Below are 13,829 nucleotides of genomic sequence, written 5' to 3' on the forward strand. Positions count from 1 at the left end.
GTCAAGTCTCCCATGCTGAACACGATTTGTATTGCGTTTGATTATGTAAAGTGTTTCAAATCGATCACATCTTACTTAGTTATAATGGTTATAATGCTGCATATGTAGGCAGCAAGCTTACTAGGATTTGAAATTGTTATTTTGTTTGTATGATTTAGCAAGTTAGCTCACTATTCAAGTCACGTTAAAAGGAGATATAGCTTCTGTGCTGGTGAAATCTCAGTTCTTTAAATCTTGTGGTAACCAGGTTTATGTCTCTTTGGTCTCCCTGTCTGTCTCTCTCATATCAAGACTCCTTAGATGTGATCAGAGTGCTGTCAGTTGTACGGATGTGCGTGTCAGCCGACTGACAACTGTGATTACATCTGATTATAATGATGACAGATGGATGTGATGATAACTTTTAGTCAGCACTTAATATTTTATACTCTTTCATGTCTTTCCATCTTTCTTTTTATTTCTTCTGTTTTATGACTATGCCACCTCACTGAGGGATCAGTCTCCCCCGTCTGAACTGGACACTGATTTAGAGCCCTTAAACCGAGGGATGTACCGCGTTCAGCACAGAGCAGCTGAGCGTTAAACTTAGAAGTATACAGAAAGGTCTAGTTGCTTGTCTTAATGTGCGGTCACATTTACCCTTGGTCAGCGGATTTTGGCGGGTCATTTTTATAGGTATTCACGTGATAGGGGATTTCGCAATAAGGACAAAAGATTTCCTCAGATATCACTATGTTGGCCTACAGAAAGCTACTTGGTTTTGAAGTGAATTCTGTATGAGTTATGCTTCATACATCATACACTAATGACAATAGACCCTTTTTTCCTGCAAAATTTCGCTAATGTTACTGCACTTTTATGCCAGCTATTACAAGCATAATCTTAATTGATTTCAGAGAAAGGTAGGTGCTGTTATTGAATATCCCTACGTGCCGGGAATTACTATAAACCGTGTAAACAAAACATTAATCATTTAAATAGCCTTCTCTATTATGCTGTTTTTTTTATTATTATTTATCATTTGACAGAGTGGCAAGCGCATTTATAGAAACAAATATTTGGATACGTGACTGGATCCATCATATAGCATGCTCTGTCACATGCTTCCAGAAAAGGCTTTACGGTGAATACTGTAAACATTTATGCATACAAAGAAGAAGAGAAAATTGCCTCCAATTCAATATGTTCTCCAATTATCATGTGTAATAGGCTGTGAAATCCTCATATCTACGCAGTCGGTTGGAAAGGCAACAGAAATGGCCTGAACACTTAGCCTAGATTCTCTGCCCTCAGTGTGCTAATGACAGACAGTCCTGTCTCCACCGCACACAGAGAGAATATCAGCCATATTTCATTCAAAGGCCTCACAAGAATCCTCATATTTTCTCATTAACTCACTCCTTTTCCATTTCTGCCAATCTTTCCCTAAGCCCAAAAGTGATTAGCAAAGCCCAAAAGTGAATTCCACTTCCACCTCTCTCCGCACCCTCCTCATTCTCTTTATCTTCCTCCTGACTATAGACAGGAGTGGCACTGTTCTAAGTTACTAGAAGAGAAAAAGTTTTGGTTTTGGTTTTACCAATCATTTCTAACCATGTTTCAGTGAACAATTCAGCTAGAGAAACTCCACTTATGAAGACAGACAAAAAAAAGTGACAGGAAATGATGGAGAAAGAGGAGCAACGGGGCTGAGAAATGTTAAGCCATATTTAAACTCCCATGGCCCGTATTAGTACTAGTTCAAGAGCTGGATCCTGGCATAGGTAATATTGGCAGTTGCCTAGGGCAGCGGTGTTCCACACACAGCTCTCAAACATGCACTTCACTTCTCTATCACTCATCCACAGCAGTTTCACGCTCTCCGTTCTGCCTGCCCCTCTCGTTGAAAATTTTGAATTTATTTGCTTTATTAAAAAGTATATTCCTCTGAGATCTGAACTCAAGACTGTTATTACTGACACTTTTTATATAACAATTAATGTAACTGTATTAAATTTTATTACTGCATGTTTGAAACTTGAATTCTTATTTTTTGCTCATATTTTATTTTCAAAGTTCATTTAATTATTTCGTATTTTTGTTTTGTTTTAGGTGTACAGTAGTAGTACATAGGTAATTGTTTCTTCAAGGTGGGGGATACACATTAAACAAATATTTTTTGAATTGGTAAATAATACAAAGATTACTGGAGTACGTTTCTACAAAAAAAAAAACATTTCAGTATTTCTACGTAATATTTTCCCGTTTAATTCAGTGTTATTCTTCAATTCTTCAATATCATTGATTCTTTTGAGTTATTTGTAAAATTTACCAGCAATTTCTTAGTGAATTTTCTTTTTTTTATGGCAATTTTTATCAGCGTACCCAATATATGATGTAGGACACTATATCAGGAGTCAGGACCTTTACTGACCAGTTCAATAGGTTGGAGCACATGTACTACTAACCAATAGACCATAGCTTAGTCAATATTTACGTGTTTTTTAATATATTTCTCTCTTTCTTTCTCTCTGTGTGCATGCTCTTCCCTCTTCTTAATGTATTTAGTGCCTAAAGACATGAGAGAGTGTGTGTGTGTGTGTTGTAGAGCCGTGTTGGCTCAAGCTGTTTGCGCCTGCAGCTTTTTCAATAAACCCGTCAGAGACAAACTCGTCTCCGTCTGCAGGCCGCTCACTGAGTTTCCTGACAATACCTGTCAGCTCTCTCCTACCTCTCACAGCCTCATGGCCTGTCTGCTCTGGAGCGCTGCCGTTACAAGCCATCACCATCCTAGAGCTCTTCAGAGCTGATGTGTGCCGGTGGTCTCTCTTGACATTAGCTTAAGTACATGAAGAAGTGTTTTTGTTTGGTGATGGAAAGCTGAGGGTGAGTCACACAGAATTACAGTTATCCAGGCCAACTGTACGATATGCACATTATCACAGGCTTTGGATTTCTTTGTGACCGGAGAAGCAGAAAAGCTTGCCTCCTCTATGTAATACGATTTTCTTGTTCCTATATGTCCTAATGGTTTATTGTTCTGCTCATGTTTGCTCAGAGAATATAACTTTAGTAGTAAGGTAGAGAAACTTTTGATATATTATTACATTACATCATACAGAATGTATGTGTGTATACATATTATTTTATTATAAAGCAATTTGAATGAAAATAATTTCTCTAGGTATTAATTAACCATTATTATTATTATTACGAGGAGGCAATCGGTGTGCATTAAAATAATTTAATGCACAGCTAGCCCTGGAATATCCATTATATATAGCATATGTAAACAGTACTGACAACTTGACTGACACAGCCCTTCCATTGTCCTTCCATATGCCCCTGCGTTTCAGCTGGTGATTTCATCACAACCATCTCAGAAAAACAGGAAGAAAAAAAACATTCTGATTTCCTTTCAGAATGAGCCTCTAAATGTATACACCCCCTCCTCTCATGCTTGAAAAAACACTCCTCTATCTTACAGCCACAGTCTGGGAAAGAGAGAATGTCAAGTTATTTTCCTCCCTCTGAAATGCAATGACATATTTCAATTGCACAGGTCACACTCTCATAGCCAGGACATTGCTTTAAGCATTTACCTCCTCTCACGTGGAGGGCAAATTTCAAACTGTCATAATGTGTGTCAGGCTGACTGTCCAACTTGAAATTTGTGTAGTATAGTTCATGTCTATATTGCGTTCACTACAATCTCACGCGTCCTCAGGTACTCAGAAAGTGTCCTTGAGTTCCTCCTGTCTACAGCGAGTGCCTGTGATGGTATAAACTCAAGTGGCCAGTTTGGCCATTCATCTTCATGGTAGACACCACGGGTTGGCCATTCCCCCCTACAAGTGTCTTTGTGCTCGGCACGCTGGGAGAAATGTGCTGCTGGCGCTCACATCAAGCCTTATGTCTCACCTCAATGCCAGAGCGTGTCTGGACTGCCGACTGTTAGTTTCAGCTCTGCCTCATCCTTTCCACTGCAGCCATACAAGCTCAAACCACACCTGCCTGTCTTTCTGCCCAATCTGTCAGGCATTAAGAGCTTTCAACAGCCCTGCTCATGGGCAGATACAGTTTTAATGGCTTCCAAAAGGATCATAATTGCAACCATTCGACAGAAACTCTTTCAGCGAGACCAGCACTTTACACGTTTCACTGACTCCCATATTTGACTATTTCCCTGCACCTGTAGTTTCAGTGCTCACTTATTTGCCACTGAAATCTTTACTGTCGTCATAGTGACTGCTATATGACTCTGGTCTCTGTCTGACTGACCCATTATGATCAGACTCGCTCTCTTCAAATCCCACTTGACATTTCACTCATGTCTTTTGAACAGACAGCAAATGGAATAATGTGTAAATAGTAAAGGATGGGTTAGAAATAAATCTTACAGATTGCATTAGAAACGCGTCTCTTTTGAGCCATTCTGCCGTTCGGTATCATTCTGTGGTTTATGACGCGGCGTGTGTGACACTTCTCATATTTCTTTGTTTTTGCACTGGTGACAAATCATTTGTCTTCCCTTTAACATCTCCGGCAGCCCTTAATCAATATGCTGCACAAATAGTTTGACAGACGTAAGCTATCAAAATCTTTCTAAAGGACAAGCGCTCACACACCAGGAACGAGCACAGTTCAACATTTTCAGTTCAATTTGAATTCAATCCGCCACAACCCACAGGATATTAAAAAGCAAAATGAATAACAGCAAGGGGAATTAGTGAACACAATGTTTGAATTCTGTAATGTTTTAGTATGTGCGGTAAAATGGAAACACTCTGCTATTGTGTGTGTTGTAATTCGTGAAACAGGCCTGAAGGTTATAGGCATAACGCAGACATTGTGTAGGATAGCCTTCAGAGCATTATTGCTTTTTATAAGATGGTTAGACATGCTACAGTTCATAATAAGAAAACGTTCAATACTTGATTAAGATGTGATTTTATTAGGCAAGTATTTATCAAGTATGCTCTGCTGGAAGATATGATGATGACACATCGAGGCTGTGTGTGAGGGAGATTGAGTGACAGGAAGTGTATTCTATTTTATAACTTTATGTATTAATTTTCCAAAAAATAAAATAATATACATACATATTTTAATTAAATGATGATAAAATAAAATAATTAGGTACAACTTTTGTCATTTGGCTTGGTAATCTACACTACCATTCGATGTTTTTAAAGAAATGTATATTTCTTTAAAAAATATACATAGCCCTCGGAATAGCCCTCAGAATGGGATGGGGCTAGAAAGTAATATTCAGTTGGTAGTCATATACAATTTTACCGCTAGATGGGAGTAATTCCTACACAGTGTAGCTTTAAATTGTAATAATATTTCACAACAATACTGTTTTTTTTTTTTTTTTGTATAATAAATGCAGCCCTGGTGAGCATTAGAGACCAACCCCACATTTTTAAACGCCAGTGTACAATACACAAATATTTAATTCAATCATGAACAAATATAAAATGGTGATACAATAAGGTACACTTTGCAATTATGGCTAATATTTTATACATAATAAAATAATTCTAAGTTTCCAAGTGATGCTGGACACACATAAAATGTATTTTAGCAGGTGCGTTTTGTCTTTCTCTGCAGGGGTGTGAGTTTTGTAAAGATGACTCAGCACACTGTGCTATAATGATTATATGTGTTGGCACTGAATTCACAAATAACTAATAATAATATCCCTTAAGGACCCACATCAGGTGTATGTGCATTTATGTTCAACATAGCCTTATAAAATTCCTTGAAGATCTGCGCAAACATACATTTCTTTTTTCTATATTGTCAGAGACTTTTTATTGGCTGCTATTGTCTTCATACTGAGTTATATGCCCTAATCTTAAACCTACTAACCCTCACAGTAACTCTTCTGCATGTTCAGATTTTCATTACACAATTTAGTAAAGCCATTGTTGTTGCCTGGTTTCCACAATGTTGGTGTTTAATATCCATGTTGGGGCATTTATTCCTCAAATGTAGACAAAAGCTGATCCACCCACACATACACTCGCAGTGTTCCAGTGATTAATGCTACAGGCAGAGATTGTGTCCCACAGACATCACCCCAGTGATGCGAGACATCTGTCTGTGGTTAGCTCATGAGTCTCCTCTTGCTTTTCATGTTTTGAATCACTATGGCTGTGTGTGTGTGTGTGAGTGTGTGTGTGTGTGTGTGTGTGTGTGTGTGAGAGAGAGTATCATCTCTCTACCAGCGCACTGCACATGATTTGCTTTTGGACTGAGTTTTGCTGTGTGACTCACCAAGATGAATCTTGACCAAGTCAGAATAGGTCAAGGTTAGCCAGTAAATTGTCTCTAAGCAATCTCTCTCTCTCTCTCTCTCTCTCTCTCTCTCTCTCTCTCTCTCTCTCTCTCTCTCTCTCTCTCTCTCCCTCTCTCTCTCTCTCTCTCTCTCTCTCTCTCGGTCTCTCTCCTCTCTCTCTCTCTCTCTCTCTCTCTCTCTCTCTCACTCACTCACTCACTCACTCACTCACTCACTCACTCACTCCACTCACTCACTCACTCACTCACTCACTCACTCACTCACTCACTCACTCACTCACTCTCTCTCTCTCTCTCTCTCTCTCTCTCTCTCTCTCTCTCTCTCTCTCTCTCTCTCTCTCTCTCTCTCTCTCTCTCTCTCTCTCTCTCTCTCTCTCTCTCTCTCTCTCTCTCTCTCTCTCTCTCTCACTCTCTTCTCACTCTCTCCTCACTCTCTCCCCTCTCTCTCTCTCTCTCTCTCTCTCTCTCTCTCTCTCTCTCTCTCTCTCTCTCTCTCTCTCTCTGTGCTTTGATGTCTGAGGATGGGTTTGATGAGGTCTGGCCACTTTCAACCTTACTGCTCCTGGTATCAGTGACACTAAGACTAAAGAACAGTTGTAAAGGAGTCATGTGACACACACACACACACACACACTGCTGCGCGCACATATTTCCCCCCAATAAAATATTTAAACAATTAAATTTTTTTTATTTTTAAGTCTTTTTACCCTGATGTACTTTTTTTTGCATGTTTAAAACCGATATCTAATATATTTAGTGAAGTTATGCTAAAAGGGAAGATAAATATGGCAATAGAATATGGAAAATAAATTAAGTCAAGATATATTCTCTGAAAACATTCTCAATACCGGTATATGTTTTTTCCCGTTGAAAAAATGGGGGGACAAAATACTGATTTCTATTTTTGTTTCAGTGTGAACACAACATCATGAAACCTATTTGACAGATTCTTGAGACAGAAAGAAGAAAATAAAGTAAAAGACTTTAAAGTGTGACTTTATGTCCAATACTCAAGGACAGGAAACAGTCCTGGTCTATTCACGTCTGTTTCCATGCTCACAACCCAAGGAGAACAGGTGCGAACGTGTGATCCAACAGGAAGTCACATGTTTGAGTGTTCTAAGCCCCTGAACAGCTGTCCCCCCAGTCTTCCCTCCAGAATGTGTGTCGGCATGCTTGGGGGCACTAAAACGGGGGCTGGTCTTTATGTGGCTTGAAGCCTGTGAGTATTTGTTGAGGCTAATATAAGGACAGACGCAAAGAGGGGTTATTTAAAAACACACAAACCCTTTGGCCTTCCATAGCTTAGAATAACACTGACCCTGCATGTGTGTTTGTGTGTTTTTAAACAGGTGGAGATTGAAAAACTGGACTACCATCACTACCTCCCCCTGTTCTTTGATGGTCTGTGCGAGACGGTTCACCCCTATGAGTTCTTCGCTCGACAGGGCATCCATGACATGCTGGAGCACGGTGGCAGTAAGGTCCTGCCTGTTATTCCACAGCTCATCATACCCATCAAGAGTGGAGTGCATTAAGATGACACCTACTCCCTGTTTAGTACTAATTCCTGTCCAAAGTAACTCATTCTTTTTTTTTTCTTTTTTTGGCTAGTCAAAATCATTCAGTGGTGGTCAATATGTCCCTGGTACAAAGTATGCACTTCATCTGCATAAGAAACCGCTGCAATAAGAATATAAGAAGCGTTCTGAATCGAGAAAAAATAAAATAATTCATATATATATATACACTAAATAAATCTGGTTATGGGATGGTGGTAAGAAGCAAAGCTTGAAAATGCTGAAAAAGTCATGTGAAGGCAACGTCAATTTAAAGGAGAAAACAGTATGATGAGAGCTATATTGGCCATTAATGCTTTATTGTTAGCCAAGGGTTTTTGTGAAGCTGTTACAATTATGGAATAAAACTTAGCCTACTGTTATTTTTTGCATTTACTGTACTTGCAACAAAGCAAAAAGACCCATTTTAAGATAATGTAATACCAAATTTTAAAACATTTCGTCTGGTTAATTTTTGCTTGTCTTTCTGTTCATAAAAATGGTATTACTTAATAAATTGTATTATATAATGCATTTTAAGAGCACTACTGGCCCTTTTGTCAGCACAACAAAATAAGACAACATAATACAGTACACTAACAAAATGTGCTTTTTTTTGTAATAGACTGTGAACACTTTGGACACACTAGAAGGTCATGGATAGAAAAAAAAGAATGAATTAAGCTAATTTTCCACAAAAAAAAAAGAACTGACCGTACACATACAGCAAATGTCACACTGAAGAGAGTAAAAACCAGAAGGTCGATGTTCTGCACTGGCCCGATCAAAGCCCAGAATCAACAAATAAATGAGCTCTTGTGGGATGATTACATAAAACAATCCTTCTGCTTGATTGAAGTTTGAACTAGATAGATGGATAGATAGATAAATGAGAACAGTTTCCCCCCTCTCTCACAGGAATGACTGCAGATATGTTTGTATCAGGAGTTAAACTAACGCAATTACTGAAGTGTCTAAATGTCATGCTCCTGTGGTATTTAGAGAAGGAAAAGGTATATGAGGTCATTCATTTTTAGAGCCTAATATGAAGAAGGAATTAATGGTTCCTTTATTTAGAGAGATTTAGAAACAGATCTTCACTCCTCCAGACGCGTCACACATCATGAATTATTGAACACTCCTTCGGTGCAAATGTCACACCGCTGGAAAACAGTTTGCCGTGTTTGTTTGGTAATTAGAATTTCATAGTGTGCTGTTCAGATATAGGAGAGCAGGAAGTAAATGGAAATGATTGTTAAAGTACAGCACACAGCTGCCACTCAAAATAAATGTCTTTATTCTGCGAAACACAAAAGTCGTTTTTGTTTTTTTTATGTTCCACAGAAGGAAGAAAGTCATACAGGCTTGGCTTGAAATGATGTGAAAGTGTGTAAATAAATTTATTTTTGGGTGAAGTGTCCCCTTTAACAGCTTTAACAACTTTTTTATATTAGGATACCTCATGAAAACCTTGAGACGGGCTTGAGATACATCATAACATCATGTCTAATAATGTATTATTTTATAATGTTCTCTGAGGCCCACTTATAATGTTATCAAGACATCCTAATTTAGATGTAGTAGGCTATTTTCATATCCTATTTTTGACCTGCTCTTTAAAACTCACTGTTTTGATGGGAGTGCGGCATTCAAGACTTGGAAGTAAATGCCTACTGCTATGATTGGGTAACAGTTTCACATATAAAAATAATTTTCAACTGCCCCTCTATTACATTTTATAAACTTCCGTTGTTGAAAAATATCTTATTACTTAGTTGAAACATTTGCCAACAATATGAAACATTTATTACATAAACTTTATAAGTCTTGGTTGTGGCAAATGAAGTTAAAGTTCTTGGAGTTACCACAGTTATTATTGACAAAGGGTGACTTACAATGTTTTGTGTAAACGGAATTATGAATGAATGTACCATCGTTGGTCGCACTGTCGTTCTTATAGGCTATTCATCGTTCATCCTTTTCGATAAAGTGAAAAACATTTACATTGTCATGTCCAGTGTTGTGTTTTAAATAAAATGAAACGTGATGTAATGGTTTGTCTTACTGATGACAAAAAAAAAAGAAGCTGCCTTCTCTACGTGCTTTCTTCCATATTTAATAATCCAATGCATAGCTTACCCGATAAATGCCAAAGCAAAGGAAAGAACAGCAAATCACAACTATTAAGTTTGACTGCAGCACTATAGTATAACTACTCAAATGATCTGTAACAGACAAAGCAATAGTGAGACATGGTAAACACATTGTTACTCACACTAGTGTGTTGTGACATTTTTGTCAGATCCAATATAGTCAAAACTGCATCAACTTTTATTTTCATTCCCTCTAAAAGGCCTGCGTAAAATGTGTCTTGTTAAAAAAAAACGAATCCTCAGCAAAATGAGGCGAACAAACTAACAGTGTCTTACTGACACAATCTGACTGTAACTTCATCCACACTTTCTTAATGTTAGGAATATTAATGAGAATAACATTCTCTTGTATGTCAAAAGTTTTGATTTCTCAATTCATGACGCCTTAAAATTCAATACTCTGTCATTATTTTCACTTACCACTGAACCACAGGATTGTGGATATCATGCAAGATGCAAATGAAGGCTTTTTTGAAGAATTGAATGGATACCTTCCAATTAGAGCCCGTGAAGAAAGTATTTTTCAGGGTTTGGGCATAGTTTGAGGACAAAAAAAGTGCAAATATAACACCCCAGTAAGGGTTGTAACAAATGGCAAAAATACTCATGACCTCAGTGTTTTTGGACTTCTCTCTTTCGGTCTCTACATGTGTCTGTGTTTGTCTACAGATGCCCTCAACACGAGGTGCAGGCAGGTCATCTGCACCACGCTGAAGGTTCTGCAACACCTGGTAGTGTCAGCAGAGATGGTGGGTGAGGCGCTGGTCCCGTACTACAGACAGATCCTCCCCATCCTGAACATCTTCAAGAACATGAACAGTAAGCAACTCATACACATCTACAACAACTTTGGGTTGTTATAAAACATATATACACCATTCTAAAGTTTGGGGTCTGTAAGATTTGTATTTTTTTTTTTAAAGAAATTAATACTTTTATTCTGCAAGAATACATTGATTTTGATCAAAAGTGACAGTAGAGACATACATAACGTTCCAAAAGATTTTTCTATTTTAAATAAATGCTGTTTCGAAATTTCTATTAATTAGATAACCCTGAAAAAAAGGGTCAAATATCACAAATATTCCATAAAAATATTACGCAGTTGTGCCATTATGTGACACTGAAGACTGGAGTAATGACTACAGAAAATGTAGCTTTGCCATCACATGAATTAATGACATTTGAAAATATATTAAAATAGAAAACAGTTATTTTAAATAGTAATAATATTTCCAATTAGTACTGTATTTTTTATCAAATAAACGCAGCCTTGGTGAATTATCAGAAATACATACATTAAAAAAAAAACTTACAGACCCCGATCTTTTGGACGAAAATAATTTATTTTCACATGATGTCACAACAGAGCTTTCTGATGTACAGTAAATGTTTCTGAAATACATAACTAAGATAATTCCAACACTACATGAATGCACCAGGAGTGTGCTATAGATTTCAGCTGTGCGGTTACAGTTATGTGTATTGCCAGTTTTGAATATGGCTCATTCAATCTGATGTCGAAACTGTCGAAACTTTTTGTATGTTTTTTAATGACTACAATCTTTACTTTTTCTGCTGCTTTGGGTTTTACGTGTTTAACCATTTTTTTGGTATCTCTGAACTGGCCACATAGAAAAACACTGGCAATTAACATTGATTTTACATTGATCCCTGCGGCCCTTGTCTTGCTAGAGATCAGTGCTTGTCTTTTAGGATCCAAGCCTTCAGCTCTGATCTTTAAAGCTGTTCTCAGATCAGCAGGCATCGGCACTGCTCTGAGTCACTCTTATTGAACATTCTACATCATTACTGAATGCTTATGCCGACTTTTTACATGCCAATGCCAATACAAGTCTACTGGTGCCTGTATTTCCATTGATTGTGTCGTTTTATTTGTCTCTCTTTGTCATCTGATGTCTGCCATCCTTTCAAATATGGTTCTGTGGACTGACATGACCGTTCTGTATTCATTGTGTCCTGGTGTCAGACAAACTCACGGTTCTTTTCACGGCCTTTGTCAGGCAGACTATAGGCCTGCCAGACATCTTCAGACGTGAGGACAAGCATTGTGGATCAATCACCTCATCACAGGCTTAACCAGCCGAAATGCTGCCACCTCACTCCTCTGATCAATATCCAATTTGAATCTTTTGTCTTCTTAATTCCGTTACATTATCTGCTAATGTTTTGTTTGAGCAAGAGAAGGAGCACTGGAGGAACACAGAAAGCTCCTCTCATTAGCTCCAGGCTCCATGCTAATCTCCTCTGTGAATTACCAGTAGGTAAAGACTATTAAGTGTTTAATGCCTGGTTTACAGGCCCAGGCCAGGACTGGTTAGATTTAAATATCAGTTTCAGAAATCATTGTGCATCTTATCAACTTGAGAAATGAGCAGCTGCTATTTTAGTCGCCCTCAAGTTGTTTGTATTTCTTTCTTCTGCTGAACACAAAATAAGATATTTTGAAGAACATGGGTAACCAAACAGTTCATGGACCCCATTGCCTTCCATAGAATGGAAACAAATACTATGGAAGTCAATGGGGTCCATCAACTGTTTGGTTTCCGACATTCTTCAAAATAACTTATTTTGTGTGCAGCCGAAGAGATAAATTCATACATGTTTGGAACAACTTGAGGATGAGTAAATGATGACTGAATTTTCATTTTGGGGTGAACTATCCATTTAAATAGTCTGATTGTATGAGAGAGAGAGAGATATTTGGAGAGTTGTAGTTAACTGACGTTGGGCTAAAAAGGATCTGACTTTTTCTTTTGGATTCCTTTGGGTGTAGATGCTGGTAGTGAATATCCTGAACCAGATCACTCTTAAAGTATGTCATGGGCCACTATTTGTACAATGAGAGAGAGTGTGTGTGTATATATGTGTTTTTAATTTTTATGCCTTGTGGCAGTGTGGCCAGAGGGAATTTGTGTCTACATAGTGGTCTTTTGTTCCCCAGGATGCAGCTGTTGGCGCTTGTGGTGTTGTGTGTCCGTGTGATTCGTCCTGCTTTTTTTCTCTCACAAGGTCACATTTGTCCACATTTGTTGCTGTTAAATAGCCTAATATTCTGTTTAAAAGTTTGGGGGCAGTAAGTTTTCTTCCTTTTTTAAATGCATTAATATTTTTATTCAGCAAGGATGCATTAAATTGATCAAAACATTTGGGAAAATAACAACAGTTTTTAATGATCTCATCTGTTGACATGATTGACCGTTCGCAAAGACCCGCCTCCTTTAGTTACTGTTGCTATGTCCGACAAGCTACGCTGCTCTCACGCCCCACCATGGTCTCACGCAGTGAAAAATACATGTGGAGAAGAGAGCACACTGACAACGCGCTGACAGACAGGACAGAGCAGGTTACTTTTGATATGAAAAAAAGTCTCAACTTTCAAATTTGGTATTTTTTTTAAAGCAATCTAAATACCGTTTTGTGGCTCTTTAATGTGTCTGACAGATCGCTGTAGAGCCTCAGTTAAAGCTGCTCGTGAACCGATCATCTCTTCCTTATAGTTAATTTATAGCATCAAATAAACATGATTAAACACACATCAAGGTGTGTTGTTTTAACCACGGAAAGACGTCAGTACACTCCATTTTTCAAGTTCTAATCCACCGACATTAATCTACTAACTCTCCTGACTGCTTTGTCTGACAAAAATGGCGGTAATGGCAGATTATTATTGGTCAGATCGCCTGTCAATCAAACTCCATGCGAAGGGTCAAATGCAGAGCTGGTGCAAACATATCCACATCCCTGTGATCAGATGCTTTCTTAACTACTGTCTTCTCACTTTTCTCATTCATAGATGCTTTTTTCCAAA

General features: G+C 38.0%; 1 protein-coding gene across 4 annotated transcripts in view; it reads left to right on the top strand.

Moving 5' to 3' along the window:
• pacrg (PARK2 co-regulated) overlaps window positions 1-13,829 on the top strand; it is a 163,408-nt gene that overhangs the window by 113,329 nt on the left and 36,250 nt on the right. For all 4 annotated transcript variants that reach the window (XR_013799988.1, XM_079633000.1, XM_079633001.1 and 1 more), the window contains 2 exons: window positions 7,638-7,809; window positions 10,667-10,816. Coding sequence is in view for 3 of the 4 variants with exons in the window: in XM_079633000.1 (XP_079489126.1) it covers window positions 7,638-7,809; window positions 10,667-10,816 (322 nt within the window). In the remaining variant the exon portion in view is untranslated. The remainder of the gene's footprint in view (window positions 1-7,637; window positions 7,810-10,666; window positions 10,817-13,829) is intronic.

The sequence above is a fragment of the Phoxinus phoxinus genome, assembly GCF_949152265.1.
Source record: "Phoxinus phoxinus genome assembly, chromosome: 13".
Taxonomy (NCBI): domain Eukaryota; kingdom Metazoa; phylum Chordata; class Actinopteri; order Cypriniformes; family Leuciscidae; genus Phoxinus; species Phoxinus phoxinus.